The sequence below is a fragment of the Panthera uncia genome, chromosome A2 (assembly GCF_023721935.1).
Source record: "Panthera uncia isolate 11264 chromosome A2, Puncia_PCG_1.0, whole genome shotgun sequence".
NCBI classification, from domain to species: Eukaryota; Metazoa; Chordata; class Mammalia; order Carnivora; family Felidae; genus Panthera; species Panthera uncia.
The window spans coordinates 13,308,303-13,328,680 of NC_064816.1; the positions used below are offsets into that span (position 1 = coordinate 13,308,303).

Consider the following 20,378-nt stretch of genomic DNA (forward strand, 5'->3'; position numbering starts at 1 on the left):
TCTCTCTCTGCCCCTCCCCCACTCGTGCTCTGTCTCTCAAAAACAAATAAACATTAAAAAAAACAGAAGAGAAAGAAAGAAAGAAAGAAAGACAGAAAGAAAGAAAGAAAGAAAGAAAGAAAGAAAGAAAGAAAGAAAAGGAAGAAAGACCAGACCAGAGAGGCCCAGCTCTAGGCCCCATGTTATACAGCAGGAAGCACAGTAGGACTAAGTCTCTGGAGTCTGCTGTGTGACCTTGTACAGGTCATGCCACCTCTCGAAGGCTCTCTTTCCCCATATGTATTTGGGGGTAACACCTGCCTTACCAGGCTGAGGATGAAAGATGAAAAGATAAGCCTTGAAAAGCCCCCAGTGTAGTTCCAGGCACACAGTGGGTGGTTGTTCCGGATTAACAGAGTGGCAATTACCGGTTGGGGGGGCCGTGGCCATGACTGTGTCCGTGATCAATGGGGGGCAGGTAGGAGTCCACAGGCAGCAAAGCCTTGTCTCCAGACATTCACAGAGGGGCCCAGAGGTGGCGCTGAGCAGAAGCAAGAGGAATGTGCTGGCCACACCTGCTTGGTCTTCAGTCCCTGCCAGATTCCACAAAGTTGTGTCCAAAGGCCCCAGCTTTAGTGGGGCTAGGGGATGGAGGGACAAGGGTCAGGGAGAAGTCTGAGAGACCCTCAGGGTGGCAAGGTCACCTAGTACCTCCTGAGGCAGGAGGTACTAGGTGGGATGGGGGAAGAGGTGAAACCCCGGGGTAGGACTCCCAGCACTTCTGGTCAAGGACAGTGACTGCGCCTGGCCTCTCTGAGCCTGCTTTCTCTTCTATAAAAGGGAACTGTGCTAGAGGCCCTGGACTGGAGAGGCAGGTGAAGTCAGACGCCAGGGGAGACTGTGACTTGACCCTAGAAAGGTTACCAATCACCCTGTAGGGAACAGTTTGGGGGGAAAGTGCGGGGTGGAAGGCTCTGAGAGGGGCAATGGGGCAACAATTCTGAAGAGGAAGCAGGCAGGGCCTGTAGGGATAAAGGCAGGATCAGGAGAAGCCACAGAGAATTTTATTCCAAGGGGGCGCAGCAGCAGAGGGACAGCAGATGACAACAGGGTGTGGGGAGGGCAGCAGGGCGGTGTCCTTGAGGCTGGATGGTGGGAGTGATGAGGGCAAGGAGAAGGGAGTGGAGAGATGGTGGAGTGTAGGCCCAGGGCTGGTGGGCAACACTGCGTGGGCCACTGGGGTGAGCTGCTGGCCCTCTTGGTAGCCCCTCCTGCCCCAAGTCCTCCCAGATGCTCCCTAGGCAATCCCACAGCCAGCGGGATTCCTCACTACCCCCAGCCGGAGAGCTAAGCCTGGCACACAGTAGGTGCTCAAAAAGTACTTCAACTGCACACACATGAATTCTGCTGCCTCTTGTCTCTGGAGACTGTGGCTCTGGGGCTGTGGAGGCCCCATCCCACTCATGCCTCCCAAGCCCTCTGAGAGGGCCTCTGTGGCACAGAGCGCCATCGCAGTGCCTGGCAAATGGGCGGGGCTTTGAGAACTACAACAGCCAGAGCTCAGGAAGTCCCTCAGATGCCGCCGATCTGCCGGGGTCTGCCCTACATGGGCGCCGAGTAACAACGTGCCAGGCCTTTCTTGGTACCATGCTCTCCTCACACAGTCGATCATACCTCCCGGTATTGAGGCCTTCCTGCAGTCCTCTCCCATCGGGTTCTTGGCCTGGCCACGTGGCTGGCCTTGACCAATGGAGCATCCGCAGTGTGAAGCAAGAAGAGGTCGGATGGGCACAGGCACATGGGGGCTGCCCTCTGGGCACCCGGTCACCAGGAGAAGCCTAGGCCGGCCTGCTGGGGAGGCCACGCGGAGGGGAACGGACCCCCTGCTGCTGACGGCACGGGTCCAGATCCAGATGTGTGAGCGAGGCCACCTCTGACTATGAGCCCCTTTGAATTCTGATGAGTGCCAGATAGTTGTGAAGTCCAGAAAAACTGCCCAGCTGAGCCCAGCCCAAATCGCAGGACTGTAAGCAGCCAAATGACTAGGGTTGTCAACCACTAAGTTTGGGGACAGTTGGTCATGCAGCAGTAGCTGATTGCTACAACACACATCACTATGCAGCAGCACCCTCTGTTGCCTGCTGAACCACTCTGACGGAAGGGAAAAGCAGAGACCAGAGAGAGGAGGGACTTTCTCAGGGTCACACAGCTGGCCAGCAGTGCAGCGAAGATTCCTGAGCTGGGTGGGTAGCCATCATGCTGGGCTCTGCCTGAGAGAACGCGTGTGAGGAAAACAACCAAACGCGGGCTCCCCTTTCTGTCTTGGCAGGGGGAACACGGGATCGAGACAGGGCCTGCAGCCTGGAGAAGGGGCAGGGAGTTGGCACAGAGAGCACGAGGGAGACGAGGGCTGACCACGTCCTGAGTAGCAGAGGGCTGAAGGTCCCTACCACCCCGAAGCCTCCCACTGATGCAAGTATCCTACAAGCCCAGGGAGAAAGCCCAAGAGGTTAGACGAGCAGGTCCCTTCTTGGACACCGAGAGGGTGGGTTAGTTCAGAGCATGGAGTACAGAGGCTCACGACCCCACTTGACACTGACCTGAGCCAGAGGGGCCAAAGCACCTCCAAGTCTCTTCCGGGATCAAGCTGAGGAGGGCAGGGGTGGTTCGTCAGGGCTGGAACAAAACATGGGCAGCGTCCTTGAGGCCAATGTCAGAGGCCATCGGGCGTGCTCAGTTAGGCTGGAGATGGGTTTGGGTTACCTTCTAGTCCCCTAAGACCCCCGGCCTCAGCCTTCAGGGCATCCTCTGTAAAAATGGGACCAGCCACCCACTTCAGAGGTCGTGGTTGGGACTCATGCAGGACTGGGCACTTTGAACCCGCAGGGCTTGCCAAGAGAAGTGTTAAGCAGCACTTTAAGCTGCTAGAAGCATCTTTCAGAAGCAGGCACAAGCAAGGCACCTAAAGCACTTGGGAAACCATGAATTAAAAATAAATGGTATGGGGGCGCCTGGGTGGCTCAGTGGGTTAAGCGCCCCACTTCAGCTCAGGTCATGATCTCACAGGTCGTGGGTTCGAGCCCCACATCAGGCTCTGTGCTGATAGCTCAGAGCCTGGAGCCTGCTTCCGAGTCTGTGTCTCCCTCTCTCTCTGCCCTTCCCCAGCTCACGCTGTCTCCCTCTCTCAAAAATAAACATTAGGGGCGCCTGGGTGGCTCAGTCGGTTAAGCATCCGACTTCAGCTCAGGTCACGATCTCGTGGTCTGTGAGTTCGAGCCCCGCGTTGGCCTCTGGGCTGATGTCTCAGAGCCTGGAGCCTGCTTCCGATTCTGTGTCTCCCTCTCTCTCTGCCCCTCCCCCGTTCATGCTCTGTCTCTCTCTGTCCCAAAAATAAATAAACGTTAAAAAAAAAAAAATTAAAAAAAAACTTAAATAAATAAATAAACAACACATAAATAATAAATAAATAAATAAATAAATAAATAAGGTATGGGGGAGCCTGGGCGGCTCAGTCGTTCAAGCATTCGACTCTTGATATCAGCTCAGGTCACCATCTTGCGGTCATGGGATCAAGCCCCACGTCAGGCTCCACACCAAGAGGAGCCTGTTTGGGATTTTCTCTCTCTCCCTCTCTCTGCCTCTGTCAAAATAAATAAATAAACTTAAAAAAAAAAAAAAAAAAGGTAAAAGCGATGGCTTTTTGAGGCACTACCGTGCAGGGGGCGCTGTGCACACCACACAGCAAGCTCTGGCCCCAATGGCTTGCACCAACCTACAGCAGGGCAGCCCAAGGCAGACAGTTCTTTAAAGCAAAGGAGCCCAGATCAACCCATGTCATGCTACCCTCTGTGAGACGATGGCTGCACGTCCATTCTTACACATTCACCAGGCTTTTCTGTTTTTGACAATTCCTGCGTCTCAGTTTTCAGAACAGTAACACAGATTTTTTTTTTTTCTTTCTAAATGTCTGGTGGGGGACAGGCATGCCAGACCCAGTCCCAAACTGCAGGAGCCGGACATATATCAAAGTAGAGTTACAGCTGACAGCACGTGCACATGTGCCCAAGTGCATGTTTATTAAGTTATAATGACGATATGACAAAAACTCTCTCCCCAGGGTGCGAGGACTGTAAGTGCTTTTCATTTTTAGGCCATCTGGTCCTTGGCTTGAAGCCTCCTTCAGCTCCAGGCAACCTCCCCTGCAAGCCTCGCGGGCTCTGTCTCCCTCTTGCTCACCCACTCCAGCCACACTCACCTCCTAGATGTTCCTCCAACACACCCAGATCACCATCCCCAGGGCCTCTGTCCTCACCGCTGTCCAACCCGGAACCCCCGCCCCGGGCCACCTCCCATCTGCATGGTGCTCAGGCCTCTGCTCCCACCCCCTCAGAGAGGCTTCCACCTCCCTTTTCTTCCTTTGCACATCTGAAATGCTCGTCTGTTCCACGTTTACCTGGTTGCCATACGCCTCCCTGTGAGACCACGAGTACATGCGTATTGGCCACCGCTGCATCCCCGGTGCCCAGCCCAGGGCCGGGCACACAGCAGAGCTCAGGACCTGGGTGCTGGGCGGCTGAACTCTCCCGTTACAGATGCCAAAGGACGAGAGGAAGCCACCAGGCACCACGAGATGAGGAAAGGGAGCTGTCTAAGGAGTGAGAAACAGCAGTTCCTGGCTGAGAAGCAAAGGTCCTTACAGCGAGGAGGCTGAGAGCAGGAGCGGGTGGTCCCGGAGCTACCTGTGGCTCTGGGCGGCAGCATTCATGTGGTCCCGGATGCTGATGGCCTGTTTCAGAAGACCCTCCACGCTGCGGAAGTAGACGCTGCTGTCAACAAGGTTCTTCACAGCACTGAAATGGGAGGATGGACCCAGTCGGTGCCACCCCGCCTTACCCTCCCCTCCCTGCGCCTGCCCATGTAGCCTTCCAACCAGAGGTTGGTGGGGGCGCCTGCACGGGCTCAGTGCTCAACAGGCACCCCAGGGATTCTGTGGGCTTATCCGGGGTTTAAAGTTTTGATTTCCCTGCCACACCTCGATGACATCTATGCGACAGAGCGCATGATGGCCAGAAGCAGCTATTTTTTTGAAAGTTTTTATTTATTTATTTATTCATTTAAGTAATCTCTACACCTGACGTGGGGCTTGAACTCACGACCCCAAGATCGAGAGCGAGTCACATGCTCTTCCGAATGAGCCAGCCAGGCGCCCCGGGTGCAACTTTTACATCCTGCTGCTAGACCACCTGATGTTTTGAAGAAGCGATAAACGTGTAAAAATGGCCTTTTAGATAACCTATTCCTGCCTCTGAAGGAAGCTTATCAACTCAACTGTGAAGAGCTCTGGAGGTGAGCTTAGAGGGAACCAGAATAACTCACTACTAATTAAAGGGACACCACTGCCAAGCTGTGCTAGCCTCTGGTGTTGGTGCCAGACTAACAAACATCTAATGAAAATGCCCCTTCCAACAGCACAACAGTAAAATATTCACCAGGCCACCCAGGGCCCTGCTAATGCCAGCAACTCACCTGCATAGCATCTGCAGTAAAAATAAAAGTGTCATTTTAAAGCTGTTCTGTTAAAGACAAAAAACTCACTCCTATTTATTATCAGTCAGGGACCGGCTGGAAAACGGCCATGAGATCAAAGCGGGGATTGGGGGGCTATCGCCTGCTCTGTTAGCTTGTTCGTTTTAGCACTACCAAAATGCAGTCAGCTTTTCTAGTGTTTGCCCACCTGGATGAAAAGCTTGTTTTTATGGGAATGCAAACTGGTGCAGCCACTCTGGAAAACAGTATGGAGGTTCCGCAAAAAATTAACAATAGAACTACCCTACGACCCAGCAATTGACCTACTAGGTATTTACCCAAGGGATACAGGTGTGCTGTTTCGAAGGGACACATGCACCCCCGTGTTTATAGCAGCACCATCAACAATAGCCAAAGTATGGGAAGAGCCCAAATGTCCATCGATGGATGAACGGATAAAGAAGATGTGGTATGTATATACAATGGAGTATTACTCGGCAGTCAAAAAGAATGAAATCTTGCCATTTGCAACTACGTGGATGGAACTGGAGGGTATTATGCTAAGTGAAATTAGTCAGAGAAAGACAAATATCATATGACTTCACTCATATGAGGAATTTAAGATACTAAACAGATGACTATAAGGGGAGGGAAGCAAAAAGAATATAAAAACAGGGAGGGGGACAAAACAGAAGAGACTCTTAAATATGGAGAACAAACAGAGGGTTACTAGGGGGGTTGTGGGAGGGGGGATGGGCTAAATGGGTAAAGGGCTTAAGGAATCTCCTCTTGAAATCATTGTTGCACAATGTGCTAACTAACTTGGATGTAAACTATGAAAAATAAATAAACTATAGGGGGAAAAAAAGCTTGCTTTTATAAGTTCCCTCTTGAATAGTTTATCCAATTTAGTATCTATAAATTCTGCATCAACTACGTAAAGCATTGTCAACAACCAAAAGGGCTCTTTCATGTCCATAAAGGAAACATGGTCCCTTAGCATAGAGAAATTCACATCTCCCTAGCGAGAAGTGCTCAGAGCTCAGAATACACTGGCCTCATGCTTACCTCAGCATGGCCCGGTGGAACTTTCTGGAACATGACGGACACATTCTTTATCCGCTGACATGGCTGCTAAGCCCTTGAAATATGGCTAGTGAGACAGAGGAGCTGAATCTTTTATTTCATTTTAATGCATTAAAATTTAAGTGTCACCCGTAGCCCGGACTCCTTCACTGAATGGGGCAGCTAGAGGAACCGGGACAAAGTACAGACTCTGACATGTTCTTCCTTTGACCTGGGCCTTGCTGGTGAGCCCACAGCTGCGCAGGAGCTGTTTGGCAGACATGAGAGAGAAACTCCCATTTGTTTTCTACTCTTTTCTTGAGCTAATGAGGGTGTTGGAGGCCACCATCCTCAAGAAAATGCCATCCGTCTGGAATGCCTTCTGTCCCAGTGGAGGGGCCAAGGCGGGTGATGGTAGAGCACTCAGCTCAGTACCCTCAGCAGCAGGACCTCCTGTCAAAGAACCTTCGTTCACACAACAGAAACAGGCAAGCAAACCCCATGGTTCCACAGATTGTGCTGCTGGGGTGTGTCCAGCCTCCATGAAAATGACTTAGTCCACGCAAAGGGCAAATGGCACTTCTAAATAAAATTGCCAAACTCGCGAGGCAAACAGAACAAGCCAGGACATTAAGTATAGTCAGGGGAACCAACTGAAGAGGGGGAGGCAAGGCCAGGAAAGGTGCGATGATGAAAAGAAACACTGGCTACTACTTTTTACTCTGACATACATCTTTCCCTTGGGACTGGGAGGTGGGGAGGGGAGGGGGTGGAATCTGAAGACTCAGAAAAAGCTAAACACAAAATAATAATAATAATAATAATAATAATAATAATAATTAAATGGTACCCTCACATTCACAGCAGCATTATCCACAGTAGCTAAAACGTGGAAGCAATCGAAATGTTCATCGACAGATGGATAAACTGAGGTGGGTCTACGCAATGGAATACTACTCAACCTTAAAAAGGAAGGATAATCCAACACAGGCTACAGCATGGGAAGACCTGTAGGACAGCATGCTGAGTGAAAAGAGATGGACAGAAAAGACAAATACTGTCCAACTCCATTTATGTGAGGTCCCCAGATTCATACACAGAACATAGAATGGTGGGTGCCAGGGGTCAGGAGAAAGGGAAGGGGGGGTTAGTGTCTGACGGGGAGAGTTTCAGATTTGCAAGATGAAAAAAATGCTGGCAATGGAGGGTGGGGATGGCTGCACGTGAATGTATTTAATACCACTGAGCCGTATACTTAAAAATAGTTAAGGTGGCAAATTTTATGCGTCTGTTATACACTAAAAAAAAAAAATTGGAAAGAAATAAAAATTTAAAAATAATCAGCTGTATTTGTGCTGTGGCCCTCCTCTCAGCTGCCGTCCACCCCGCTGGCCAGTCTGTGGTCCCGGATGTGGGAAGGAAAAGTCCCTTGAGGCACAGGCTCCCTTCCCAGATGGCATCTCCCCTAAACCTTTCCACCCCTTCCTATGACACATGGGGAGGGGCTCCACTCGGGAAGAAGCCTGCCTGAGGCACATGGGGGATGGGCAAATGGTGAGAAGCGCAGGCCTGCATTGGAACCTGCTGTGTGGCCAAGTAAGTCGAGATCCACATGCCTCAACTCAGATGCGTTTGGCAGGAGAAGGTTCACTGGAGAGCTGGCTGAGATGCCCGAGTGCCCAAGAGGTGACCCTGGGGCATACGGGGACAACCCGGGCAGTGGGGAGGCTACAGGGCTTACCTGCAGGCATACTCCACTGTGTAAATGGCTCCCTGGCTCTGCTCCTCCCATCGCTGCATGTCAGCCTGTGGGAGACAGGAAGCTGTTAGCAGGAGGGCTGCTACCTCCACCCTCTCAGTTCCTGGGACGGAGCACCTGATCACCCATCACCATGGCGACAGAGACCAGCCCCCTCCATCCTGATCTTTCCTCCTGAAAATCCCTTCCCGGTCTGGGCTTTCCGCCAACACGTGGCTACCATGCCTCAGGGCCTTTGCACCGGCGGTTCCCTCGGCCTGGCACATCGGTCCCTAGGGTCCTCATGCGGCTGCTTCCTTCTCGCCATACAAGTGACAACAAATGCACATCCGGCCACCCCCTTCTTCCAAATCTGCCCCCAAATCTGTCCACCCATGGCCTCAACCTGTCTCAGTGACCTCGTGCCTCCTTGCTGCTGTCCCAGCCTTGACTCCTCCCCCAACAGCCCCTGTTCCATGTAGCAGGCCCCAGATCATGAGGTGAGGACTCTGGGGGAGGTCAGTGGCAGGGGTAAGCGGGGCTCACCTTATGCTGGGCCAGCTCAGGCAGAGAGCGGCGCACGTGCTCCTGCAGCCGGTACAGGGCCACGGATGGCTCATTGGCCAGGACATAGACACTCTCAGTGAACTTGTCTGTGACTGGGCCGAGCAAATCAAAAGTTGGGGGCCGGGGTGGGGGGTGGCAGAGCAAGGGAAGGGCGGCAGAGACACAAAGAGACAAAGCATAAGACTCTTGACTGCTTAATCCGCGAGTCCAGCCAGAGCAGCGAGGGGTGTCCAGTGTCCACTCAGGAGCTGGGTCACCTGTGGTCCCAGTGATGGGTTGAAGGAGATAATCAAGAAAGGCTTCGCTCATCATGATGTTAACACATCCAGTGAACTCATGGTTTTTCCCCTCCCAAGCCCACTTGTAGTAGACACTGCTTCTGTCCACTTGGACCCTCTCACATTCCCTTTATCCCAAGGAATGAATATGAGACTCTTCTTCGAGGGTCCTACCAGTTACTGGACCTGAAAATGCCTGGAAGCTTAGATCGCTGGGTGGCCTTCAGCCATGACTGACCATCAAGGGGTATCAAAGGCCACATCTCCTGCTGTGTGTTGGGACAACGTGGAGGTGTAAATCATCCTTCTGAGTTCTCCTGAAGCATCAGGCTGAGGATTTGCCCTCAGATCACTCCTTGCTCAGCTTCCCCTATCTCCCCTGTGAAGTTCTCCTGTCCTGGTAAGTTAATTACACAGAAATCCTTACCCCACGTCTGCTTCAACAAATGACATTCCCAGCCAGTCAGTCATCTACACCCTCCCATCCATGACAGATCCTGCTGGTTCTGCCTGAAAACAAAGTCTAAATCTCACCTATTCTTACCACTACACTGCCCACACTGGTCCAGGCATGGCCACCTCTCACCAGGACGCCAGATTCAGCTCCTTCCTGGTCTCCCTGCTTCCGCTCTGCCAACAGTCCAATCTCCAAACAGATGGAGTGATCTCCTAATGAACATATCAGATATGTCTCTCCCTTATTTGAAACCCTCTTATGGCTCCCACCAGCCAGAGTGTAAAATCCACCTAACTTACTACGGCCCATAAGGCCCTGTATGTTCTTCCTGCTGTTAACTTCCCTGCCTTCCTCACCATCCAAGGCACAGTGGCCTCCTGGCTGCTCCTTGGACACTCCCAGTACTGTCCAAAAGAACTTTCTGAGATGACCGAAAGGTTCTATAATCTATAGTGTCCAATAATGTAGCCACTAGGCACATACGGCTGGCTACTGAGCACGTGGCTGAAATGTGAAATACGACTCACAAATTGAATTTTATTTTTTTGTTTAAATTTTAATTCCAATAGAGTTAACATACAGTGTTATGTTAGTTTCAGGTGTACAATATAGTAATTCAATAATTCTACACATTACTCAGTGCTCACCATAAGAATTTTAAGTTTTACCTAATTTTAATTAACTTAAATACCTATAAATACTGTGATCAGTAGCTGCTGTATTGCTGCACAGCTTGTTCTGCCACTGACCCTCTCCTTCCCCCACGGGCTTCTCTTTATCCCTCATGTCTCAGCTCCTGGGCAAGGCCTTCCCTGATCACCACGCTTAACCGGATGTCACTTCCATCTCATTCTCAACCTCAGCACCTTGTTCATTTCTCTTATAAATTCTCATTCTTTATTACATTACATTTTTACAAAAAAAAAACAAAAACAAAAAAAGTTAAAGCTTGGATTCTTGAGGGCAGGGGCTTCTGAGAGCCTCAGTTTCCTTAGCTGTAAAAATGGAATAATAGTACCCACCTCAAGGTTTGCTACAGAGATGGACCCCATGCTATGCCCAGTGGAGTGTAGTTAACAAGACAGAGAACTCTGGCGCATCTGGGAGTCAAGGGAGGCTGTGCATGAGTCTGGCTAGTGTCAGTATGTCTAGCTCACTGCAACGCCCTCAGTAGGGTAGAGCCCATCCTGCCACCTCCAAACTGAGTGTACTCTTATCCCTCTTAGTCCTCCTGGTTTGGAAAATGAGCATAAGAGCTTACCCTTCAGTGCTGCTGCAAAAAAGATGGAATGAACTATACTTGCGCCTTCTAAATAATTAACTAGAGGGGTGCCTGGGTGACTCAGTCGGTTAAGCAACCAACTCTTGATTTCCGCTCAGGTCATGACCTCACAGTTGCTGAGTTCAGCCCAGCATGGGGCTCTGCGCTGACAGTGGGAAGCCTGCTTGGGATCCTCTCTACGTCTCTCTGCCCCTCTCCCACTTGTGTTCTCGCTCTTTCTCAAAAATAAACTTAAAAATAATAACTAGAAATAACGTGTGTCATAACAAAAACCTTTATGATTTAACAAGTCTGTGGCGTTTGGTAATTTGTAACTATGTGACTTACAAATATTCGATGTTAACGTAAACCTAAACAAATACGTAACCGCATACGGAAGTAACACGCACAGCGATTGCCACGTCACAGGCGTTCTTTCAATGCATTACAAATAGCAGGTCACTGAATTCTCACAACAAACCTATGGGGGCAGGGAGAGACTATTATACTTCCCATTTTACAGATGACAAAATCGAGGCACGGAGACACTCTATAAAGGTTTTTAAACTAGTCAGCGGCCGAACCAGGATGCAATGGTGGTCCAATTAGTTCCCCGGCATGCTCCCTCCAAGCCTTTGCCCCCTCCTGCACTCTGTCAGGTCACCCTTCTGTCCAGCCCGGGGCTCAACACAACCTTTCTTTCCCTTGAGTTGCATCTCCGGTTCCTCCATAACGACCGCGTACAGATGCCGAGGACCGGAAGCGGAAGTCCGGCTATGGGGAAGGCTTCTCAAACCTTCCCCTACGAAACCAGACGCCGTGGTGCTCCAGTTCCGGTGCCAATTGGCCTGCCCTCCTCACTACTTCGTGTACCTTGACTGGAGAGGAACCATGAGTGAGAGACTGGGGAAGGAGGCACACCAGTAGACGGGTGAGGAAGGGGCGGAGACCCCCTGAAGCTCCAGGAGGGACACCCAAGCAGGAAGGGGCAAGGGCATCCTCCCTTCACGAACTCCCTTTTCCGGGAGCAGACGAATTAGGGAAACGCTCCAAACATTGTCCACTGCGGGCCACATAAACGGCCTCTTTGTACCCTCCTATTGCCATCAGATTCTTGCACATGCTTACACGCCCCCAGGACCGCAAAGAAGACATTGTTGTGAACGGGGGCGACAGTAGTGTTGCCCCTTTAAGTCCCGACACCTCGACTTTTCCCCGCCCACCACCTTCGTACAGGAGAGAGCCCCGCCCGCCCTGGAGCAACTGGAGCCTAGCGTCTCCCTCAGGAAAAACTTATGGGTGGAGCTGGGGGGTAGTGACGCAAGACTGTCTCAATGAAATCCTCTGAGCCCTCTGAGGCTCCACCCATCCCTTCAGACCCTGCCGGCCTCCCTCCAGAGCTGCCTGGACAAGAACGCGCAGGCGCAACAGCATTGCTTGGGCCCCAGCGGAAACCACGCCCCTCCCCCAAGTCTTAAAGGGCCAGTAGCAGCTTCTATTGCTCTTGCCTTTCGGCACTTTTGGGGAGGCAGGGTGCGCAGGCGCAGTGGGGTGCTCTGAGGTGGGGGTAGCGGTCGCGTATCAAGTTGCTTTCTGTCCCGGCAGAAGAAACCAGGGCGCTGAGGATCCAGGTTCCAGCTTGCTCCCTCCTATATCAATTGAAGGAGAAAAGTTTGTGAATTGGGCCCCCAAGTTTTGGGGGACCCGGACTCGCGGCGTGGGGTGACAGACGAGGCTCGTTTGAGGTGAGTGGACCTTTCGGATCTGTTTGGGAGGGGCCGGTGGGATGGGACCGATCACACTTTGTTGAGCAGTCACTTATTCCGGGGACCCCCCCCTCCCCCACCACGCAAGAAAAAAATAACTACAGTGAACGTTTTTTAAGCTCTGCCCGTGTATCAGGCCCCCAGCTTTGCTATGTACAGGCACGGTGCTAAGACCTCATTTCCCCATTTGATTAATGAGGAAACTGAGGCTCAAAGAAGTTAAGTCATGTGCCCAGGTGCTCACAGCTTATAAATGATGGGATTCGAACCCAGATAGCTGAACCCATTTTAAGTAAAGCATGTTGTATGTGCCCTGGTAGTGGGGGAGGAATGAGCCTGAAAAGCAGTTGGACTGTGGTTTTAACTTCCCGCTGAGCTTGAGTTTACCCACCCTTACTGTGAAAGGCCGGGTATGCTGTTGGTGCCTACTTAATACGAGTTGTTGATAATTAGCTGTTATCTTTTGGCGCTTATGCCAGCTTCCCCCATGGAGCCCACCCAGCCGGCAGAGGACCTCAGTCTGACCCAACAGCTCCCCATCCCAGAATTTGGGGACCCTGAGGACCCCAGCGATGAGGCCCCCGATGGCTCAGACACTGTGGTGCTCAGCCTCTTCCCCTGCACTCTGGAGCCTGGGAATCCTGAACCGGATGCTGGTGCCTCCTCACCGCAGGGTAGGTAGGATATTTCCCCTGGACTCCTGCCTCTGGGATGCAAGGACAATGGAATGTCAGGCTCAAGACAGGACCTCTGTCTTTATGTTCCATTACCCAGAATGTGTCTTCCCTCTCCATCCAGTGAGGAATTGCTTTATCTGTATATATATGATGGCTAGATCCCCATAACATAAAAGTTGCTATTTTAACCAGACTTGCATACAATTCAGTGGCGGTAAGTACATTCACATTGTGCGTAAGCCCCCCACCCCCACTCTCTCTGTTGTTCCAGAGCATTTCCGTCACCCCAGAAGGAAACCCAGTCCCCATGAGTAATCATTCTCCATCCCTCCTTCCCTAGCACCTGTCAATCACTAATCTTTCTGTCTCTATGGATTTCCCTGTTCTGGATATTTCATATAAATGAATCCTACAACATGTGGCCTTTTGTGTCTGCCTTCTTTCATTCAGCATGATGGGTTTTTTTCATTGTTTTAAGTTTGATTTATTAAGTTTGATTATTAAGTAATCTCTACACCCCATGTGGGGCTTGAACACATGACCCCGAGAACAAGAGTTGCATGCCCCTCTGACTGAGCCAGCCAGGCGCCCCTCGGCATGATGGTTTGGAGGTTTGTCTGCATTTGCAGCATGTGTTGGTGCTTCATTCCTTTTATGACCCAATAATATTCCATTCCAGACCACATTTCTTTTATCCATTCATCCATCGATGGACCCTTGGGTTCTTCCTCTTTAGGTGATTGTGACTAGTGTTGCTGGTACATTTGTGTACCGGTGTTTGTCTGAACAGTTGATTTCAACTTTTGGGGGTAGATACCTAGGAGTGGATTGCTGGGTCAGATGGTGATTCTGTTAACCCTATTAAGGATCCAAGGATTTCTTTTTGTTTTGTTTTTTTTTTTTGAGAGAGAGAGAGAGAGAGAGAGCATGAGCAGGGGAGGGGCAGACTGAGGGAGAGAGAGAATCCCAGGCAGGCCCTGCACTCTCAGCGCAGAGCCTGATGTGGGGCTCAAACTCACCAACTATGAGATCATGACTTGAGCTGAAATAGACCAACTGAGCTACCCAGGTGCCCCTCAAGGATTTCTTTTGACTGGAGTCCTTGAACACGTCTAATTCAGTCCCTCCTGGGGCCTTGGTCCCTGCTGTTCCCTCTGTGTGGAACATTCTACCTCTTCCCAGGGCTGGTTTCTTCATCTGGCCAAGCTCTCAGTTGGTATCACCTCCTCAGAGTGGCCCTCCCTGACCATCGTGTCTGAAATGGACTCACCCCTGGCCCTCCCCTCTTTCCATTCTCTTCTACCTCCTTCTTTTTTTTTTTTTTTGTTTTAAGGATACTCTTTTTTTTCTTAAGTTGTTTTTATATATTTTTTTAATGTTTTTATTTATTTTTGAGACAGAGAGACAGAGCATGAGCAGGGGAGGGGCAGAGAGAGAGACCCAGAATCCAAAGCAGGCTCCAGGCTCTTAGCTGTCAGCACAGAGCCCGACGTGGGGCTCGAACTCACAGACTGAGATCATGACCTGAACTGAAGTTGGACGCTTAACCGACGGAGCCGCCCAGACGCCCCATTTTCTTAAATTTTTTTTAACATTTGTTTATTATTGCAAGACAGAGAGACACAGAGCGTGAGCAGGGGAGGGGCAGAGAGACGGGGAGACACAGAATCTGAATTAGGCTCCAGGCTCTGAGCTGTCAGCACAGAGCCCGACGCAGGGCTCAAACTCACAAACTGCGAGATCGTGACCTGAGCTAAAGTCAGTCGCTCAACCAACTGAGCCACCCAGGTGCCCCTCTTCTACCTCCTTCTTATTTCTCCTGCTTATGTCTCTCCTTCTGTCTGACTCCCCCCTCTTGTCGATGTACCCCTTGAGGGCAGGGACTATGTATCGTTTGCCCAGAACATCGCCAGGTGTAGAGGAGAAAGGTGCACCCGGGTATCCAGGAGGGCAGAGTGAGTGAATGGTGCAGTGAGGCACTGTCTTTGGTAGCTCCGAACCCCGAGGGTCTGGTCTGAAGCCTCAGAGACATACTAGGAGCAAACTGAGGCCCTTCCTCTCTCTTCCAGGAGGCAGCTCCCTGAAGCACTCCACAACCCTCACCAACCGGCAGCGGGGGAACGAGGTTTCGGCCCTGCCAGCCACCCTCGACTGTAAGTGGGCCTCCAGTCCCTAAGGCGGGGAGAGGTAACAGGTGCTAGTAGGTAGCAGGGGCCGGGAGGAGCAACTCTGGATGGGGTAAACTGAGGCATGGAGCAGGGATGGGACAGGTGAGGACTCTGCTTCTCTCTGGCCCCTAGCCCTGTCCATCCACCAGCTCGCGGCCCAGGGGGAGCTGAGCCAGCTGAAGGAGCATCTGAGGAAAGGTGTGTGTCCACACCTGTGGTGTGTCCGAATGTGTCTGACCACACGCGCTGGTGTGTGCATGTGGGTATTGAAATGACCGGAGTCTCCACAAATGGGCCTGTGTCCACCCGTGTGCTCCCCCTCGTGTCTGACCCCAGCCACCTGCCCTGTCCCTGCTCCCACAGCGCTGGGGAGAGTGGGCAGGGGTACATCCCAGTGGTACCACCCCCCTCCTGCCAGGCGACAACCTCATCAACAAGCCGGACGAGCATGGCTTCACCCCCCTCATCTGGGCCTCCGCCTTTGGAGAAATCGAGACTGTCCGCTTCTTGCTCGAGTGGGTGCGTCCCAGCCCAGCTGAGGGCTTCCCAGGAACTTGAGGGTGGGCTGGGGTCTCATCCGAGTCTGCTGGTGCCATGTCTATAAGAAGGGGCTGCCATGGGTACCCCAGGATTCCAGGGGATGCCCCCACCCATCCCATCACCACTGTCTCTATTCCCCCTACCACAGGGTGCTGACCCCCACATCCTGGCCAAGGAACGGGAAAGCGCCCTGTCCCTGGCCAGCATGGGCGGCTACACAGACATTGTAGGGCTGTTACTTGAGCGTGATGTGGACATCAACATCTACGACTGGGTGAGGCACCACCCACTGGCCCTGGGCACCTTGCAGGGTACCAGGCCTGCTGTGGGTGCTGAGAACACAAGACAGCCTTCTCTGAGCCTTACAGAGCTCCTAGTTTGCGGGGAGGGCAGCCGACACAGAAACAGCTGAAATGTAGTGAATAGCACTGTAACGGCAGACACACAGGCAGCGGCAAGAGCCCGGAAAGTGGCCTCCAGAGTCCAGGGAAGTCGAGGAGGGTTTCCTGGAAGAAGGGGTATCTAAGCTAAGACCCAAAGGGGGAACGAGGCCAGGTGTTGAGCAGGAGGAAGAACCACATTAAATTGGAGGCTGGGGGTGTTGTGAGAATTTGGAAAAGACAATGTCGGTTGCCCTTGCCCCTGCCTTTGACAGAATGGAGGGACGCCACTGCTGTACGCCGTGCGTGGGAACCACGTGAAGTGCGTAGAAGCCTTGTTGGGTAAGTGGGAGTAGCAGCTGGCCCTGGGGGCCTCAGAGCCCCAGCTGGCCCCACAGGAACCCTGAGGGCCAGGGAGGGGTCCAAACTCTGCTCGAACAGCTCTTGGGATGAACGGTCACTATCTGAGTTTCCCAGAGGATTGATCTGGGGACAGGAGATGGTAGGATAGTACAGGGGTCTGGCTCACCGGATTGAACACCCACACCCTTCATGCCTCAGGGACCCTGGAGGTGGGGATTCTATTGGCCACATTCTTCAGAGAGCTCAGGTTCTCATCCAAGCCTGGTTGTAAGGGCAACCAGCAGACCTGTGGCTATACCGTGAGGGATCACTGGATCTCCCAAGTCTCCATGCCCCATTCTGGGCTCCCAGCCCCGCTGCCTCTCCAGTAACACCTGCTTTGCTCTGCAGCCCGAGGAGCCGATCTCACCACTGAGGCTGACTCTGGCTATACCCCAATGGACCTTGCCGTGGCCCTGGGATATCGGAAAGGTCAGCCTGAGACACATAGGGCAGGGACAGTGTGCCGTAAGCAGGTGACCACAGAGGGGTACACAGGACATCCCTCTCAGATGTCACATGCTAGCGTTGAGAGGGTTCACATTAGCAAACACGTGGTGCCACTGTGTACTCACCTGGGCGTGTGCGGGAGGCTGACGTGTGTCAGTGACTGGGTTCATGATGAGATACACAGGCACTGGGAGGCCCAAAGGGAGGGAGGATGGGATTCAGGCTGGAGGAACCAGGCTGGAGGATGGGATCCTTGCAGAGGCCTTGCAGGATAAGGATGCCAAGAAGGAGGGGCCGGGCCACAGAGGGTCACTGAAGCCAGCCCTCTCCATGGCAGGACGTGGGTGTAAGTAGGGACCATAGGCTGACCCCAGTTTGTTCCCCACTTCCCCCTTCAGCTTCCCCATCCACAAAATGGGGAGATCCTAATAGAACTGACCCCTTGGGGTCATGGAGAGATTGAGGGCCTGGGAGATTTCTCCTCCTTCCTTCAAGTTTTATTCCATTTGGGACAGAAGTCATTCCTCACAGCCCCTCTTATCCTTTCATAAAAGTCACCAGTCGAGAATTTTGTTTGGTAAAGATTTTTTTTTTTCTTTTTTTTACTCTAAAAAGCCTCCAAAAATGCATTTTTACAGACTTAGGGGAAATTGAGTTTCCTGGCGTGGGGGCCTCAGTCTTCTCAGCTGTACTCTGGGAAGGGTGTGGATTTCCCCGCATATGAATTAGGTCCTCCAGGACTTGGAGATCCCCGTTCGTTCCCTGAGAGGCGGGTGCAGTTCTCATGCTGGGACACCCCGGCTCATCCCCCAAAAGAGGTGTACAAATGGCCTCTGTCTCTGCAGCCTGCATTCGATTCATGGCCCACCTTTTCCCTTTCCTGTTTCCAGTGCAACAGGTGATCGAGAACCACATCCTCAAACTCTTCCAGAGCAACCTGGTGCCCGCAGATCCTGAGTGAAGGCTGCCTGCTGGGGACTCAGATACTCAGGGAACAAAACAGTTGACGCAGAGCTGGGGGAACCCAGACCTGGCTTCAAAGGCAGCTCCTGGACAGACAGTGGGAGGGGATCCTTCCCAAGAGGAACCAATAAACCTTCTGTGCATAACCTGAAGGACTTCACTGTGCTTCCCCAAGGGCTTCCTGGAGGAGTTAGTTAGTACCCAGTGGCCTCACACCCTCTCCCCCAGCACGCGCAGGTGGTAGATGACAATTCGGCCAAAAAAGTCAGCGGCGTCCTCAAATGTCACCTTCAGCCGGTCCACCTCGGCAACTGGCACAGGGAAGGTGTGAGCATAGGCAGTCAAGGGAAATAGGTAGTTCATCATTTCCCATCTGGCAGCCCCAGCTTAGACACCACCAATGTGCTGGGTGACCGGGCGCACTGTGAGCCCTTCTGAGGCTCTCACACAGAACCGGTTACCATCAGCTCATTTTACAGATGGAACAATGGAGGTCCAGAGCCCACTTGCTCAAGGTCACATACCAGGGCCCACGGTTTTCAGAGGCACAGACCACCACCCCCGCCCCTCCCCAGAGGCCCAGGAAGGATATCTGAAGTGAGTTGTTGTCCTCAGGGTAGAAGTCCACAATCTTGCTAAGAGCCTCATTCCCCTGGGAACCTGCAACAGAGAAAGGGGCAGGTTGTGAGGCTGGGGTGCCCTCTCCAAACCCCCACCTTCCAGAGCCCTCCAGTACCTTCCAGGTGACCCCGGCGACTGGAGAAACCCCCCTGGAACTGGATCTGCAGCTGGGAGACACGGACGCGCTGAGGAAACTCTAGTATCACCCACTGGGAGGGGCCCTGGAGACAGGGAAACTGAGGCTCACAATCTGTCCAGGCTCAGACAGAGCCTGCTATGTGTGTCTTATTCCCACAGTTGATGGGGGGAGAGGTGGTGCGAGGGGCAGTTGGCACACGTTCCCTCCGTGACCAACTCTACTGTGCCCAGCTGGAGTGCTCCTTAGTTCTCAAGGCACCCTGGACTCCTGAATCTGATTCACAGGATGGGTGGAGGGTCCAGGGAGAGGTGCCTCACCTGGTCCGAGTTCCAGCACGTTTCCTCATTCTGATCGAACAGATGCTTCTTTCCAAACTGCCGAGTGTTGCGATTCAGCACTGAACTCACCCTGGAGGCACCAGAATAAGAGCGAAAAGACTGGCTAAACCCAGCGCCGAGGTCCCGCCCACCGGTGGGCCCGCCCCCTCCTCGCCTCCAGCTTACCCCGGCACCCCCAGCTCGGTTAACCCCGGGCTCAAGGGCCACGCCCGCCACTGCCCGTCCCCAGGGTCTCACCTGCTCACTGTCTCTGGACAAACCAAAGAGTGGGTCATCCCGGCTCCACAAAGCCTCGCAGGGCTCAGCCGGTGTAGCCGGTGTGCGTATGCCGACGCCAACGCAGCCACAGCCGTTCGACCTTGACCACGCCTCAGACTCTACAAAGGTTTCAAAGAAACTGCAGTGACCCGCGGCTAGATTCTCACAGCAGGTTCAAGTAAGGGAAACAGGTTTCCTGTGGGTTTCCGGGGGTCGCTCGGACTCCGAGCTTCAGTCTCTGCGAACAGCGCCGAGAACCAGAGCAGGACCCGGAACCACGAGGACACCGCGCAAGCGCACTGTGACTCAGACCTGCCCCTCCCATGCTCTCAGGGCAGGCTGCAATTTGAACCCCGCCCCTCCGCGCCCGCCTCTTAAAGGGCCTTCATCCAGTACTGAGTTTTCTTTTGGAGCTGGAGGAAGAAGGGAGGCACCTGAAAGAATTGTTTGCCAAGTTGTGTGCGGGGCGCCGTCTTCTGGTGCCTGCGGGTATAGAGCAGGGTATAGGGTATGGGAAATCTGAGAGACTTCCTATAACGATATCTCCCTACCTGGGGAAGTCAGCCAAAACCCATTCCGTAACTGCTAATGCTGCCGAGCGCTTCATTGCCTCCCAGGGACCAAAGGAAGAGTTGAGAAAGAGGCCACGATGAGCGAGTCTTCGTCAGCCTCGTGTATCCCAGCTGCAACACAAGGGGCTTAGCCTCCAAATCTTTCTTCCTAGTAAATGCTGCCTGGGACAGGCTTCATGGAGGAGGGGGCGTGGGAAGTGGGTTTTGAAGGATGAACTGGGGGGAAGGAGGGG

The 20,378-nt window shown here is 52.7% G+C and overlaps 3 protein-coding genes across 11 annotated transcripts; 1 reads left to right on the forward strand and 2 right to left on the reverse strand.

Moving 5' to 3' along the window:
* Nucleotides 1-1,021: 1,021 nt before the first annotated feature.
* On the reverse strand, nucleotides 1,022-11,680 carry BORCS8 (BLOC-1 related complex subunit 8). 5 transcript variants are annotated; one of them, XM_049642561.1, is made up of 6 exons: nucleotides 11,566-11,680; nucleotides 8,855-8,967; nucleotides 8,312-8,376; nucleotides 4,719-4,829; nucleotides 2,580-2,655; nucleotides 1,022-2,249 (listed from the first exon to the last, which is right to left on the reverse strand). In XM_049642561.1, exons 1-5 carry the CDS (start codon nucleotides 11,600-11,602, stop codon nucleotides 2,622-2,624), a joined length of 360 nt encoding a protein of 119 aa, XP_049498518.1. In that variant the 5' UTR covers nucleotides 11,603-11,680; the 3' UTR covers nucleotides 1,022-2,249; nucleotides 2,580-2,621. The 5 variants fall into 5 exon arrangements, 4 of the variants coding, with proteins under 4 accessions (XP_049498518.1, XP_049498517.1, XP_049498519.1 ...); XM_049642560.1 differs by having other exon boundaries at nucleotides 1,022-2,340; XR_007460191.1 differs by lacking the exon at nucleotides 1,022-2,249 and adding an exon at nucleotides 4,433-4,627 and having other exon boundaries at nucleotides 2,579-2,655.
* A 2-nt stretch (nucleotides 11,681-11,682) lies between these two features.
* On the forward strand, nucleotides 11,683-18,369 carry RFXANK (regulatory factor X associated ankyrin containing protein). Of its 4 annotated transcripts, none has more exons than XM_049642548.1 (10): nucleotides 11,683-11,766; nucleotides 12,477-12,616; nucleotides 13,117-13,311; nucleotides 15,384-15,467; nucleotides 15,615-15,680; nucleotides 15,901-16,001; nucleotides 16,171-16,296; nucleotides 16,678-16,744; nucleotides 17,156-17,236; nucleotides 18,145-18,369. In XM_049642548.1, exons 3-10 carry the CDS (start codon nucleotides 13,125-13,127, stop codon nucleotides 18,213-18,215), a joined length of 783 nt encoding a protein of 260 aa, XP_049498505.1. In that variant the 5' UTR covers nucleotides 11,683-11,766; nucleotides 12,477-12,616; nucleotides 13,117-13,124; the 3' UTR covers nucleotides 18,216-18,369. The 4 variants fall into 4 exon arrangements, with proteins under 4 accessions (XP_049498505.1, XP_049498504.1, XP_049498503.1 ...); XM_049642547.1 differs by having other exon boundaries at nucleotides 11,720-11,802; XM_049642546.1 differs by lacking the exon at nucleotides 11,683-11,766 and having other exon boundaries at nucleotides 12,380-12,616.
* Nucleotides 18,370-18,427: 58 nt separating this feature from the next.
* NR2C2AP (nuclear receptor 2C2 associated protein) lies at nucleotides 18,428-19,928 on the reverse strand. Of its 2 annotated transcripts, XM_049642558.1 has the most exons (5): nucleotides 19,553-19,925; nucleotides 19,295-19,385; nucleotides 18,954-19,059; nucleotides 18,810-18,877; nucleotides 18,428-18,544 (listed from the first exon to the last, which is right to left on the reverse strand). In XM_049642558.1, the coding sequence occupies exons 1-5, from the start codon at nucleotides 19,588-19,590 to the stop codon at nucleotides 18,428-18,430; spliced, it is 420 nt and encodes a 139-aa protein (XP_049498515.1). In that variant the 5' UTR covers nucleotides 19,591-19,925. The 2 variants fall into 2 exon arrangements, with proteins under 2 accessions (XP_049498515.1, XP_049498514.1); XM_049642557.1 differs by having other exon boundaries at nucleotides 18,466-18,877; nucleotides 19,553-19,928.
* Nucleotides 19,929-20,378: the final 450 nt, after the last annotated feature.

Coding starts and splice junctions, on each gene's coding strand:
- RFXANK (XM_049642548.1), top strand. CDS start 13,125: ATGGAGCCCACCCAGCCGGCAGAGGACCTCAGTCTGACCCAACAGCTC. Junction 16,002..16,170: donor TCCGCTTCTTGCTCGAGTGG/GTGCGTCCCAGC, acceptor CCCCTACCACAG/GGTGCTGACCCCCACATCCT. Junction 16,297..16,677: donor ACATCAACATCTACGACTGG/GTGAGGCACCAC, acceptor TGCCTTTGACAG/AATGGAGGGACGCCACTGCT.
- BORCS8 (XM_049642559.1), bottom strand. CDS start 11,602: ATGGAGGAACCGGAGATGCAACTCAAGGGAAAGAAAG. Junction 4,830..8,311: donor ACAGTGGAGTATGCCTGCAG/GTAAGCCCTGTA, acceptor CTCCCATTTCAG/TGCTGTGAAGAACCTTGTTG. Junction 4,628..4,718: donor GCTGCCGCCCAGAGCCACAG/GTAGCTCCGGGA, acceptor CTCACTCCTTAG/ACAGCTCCCTTTCCTCATCT.
- NR2C2AP (XM_049642557.1), bottom strand. CDS start 19,590: ATGACCCACTCTTTGGTTTGTCCAGAGACAGTGAGCAG. Junction 19,386..19,552: donor TGTCCAGAGACAGTGAGCAG/GTGAGACCCTGG, acceptor TGGTGCCTCCAG/GGTGAGTTCAGTGCTGAATC. Junction 18,878..18,953: donor TCGCCGGGGTCACCTGGAAG/GTACTGGAGGGC, acceptor TCTCTGTTGCAG/GTTCCCAGGGGAATGAGGCT.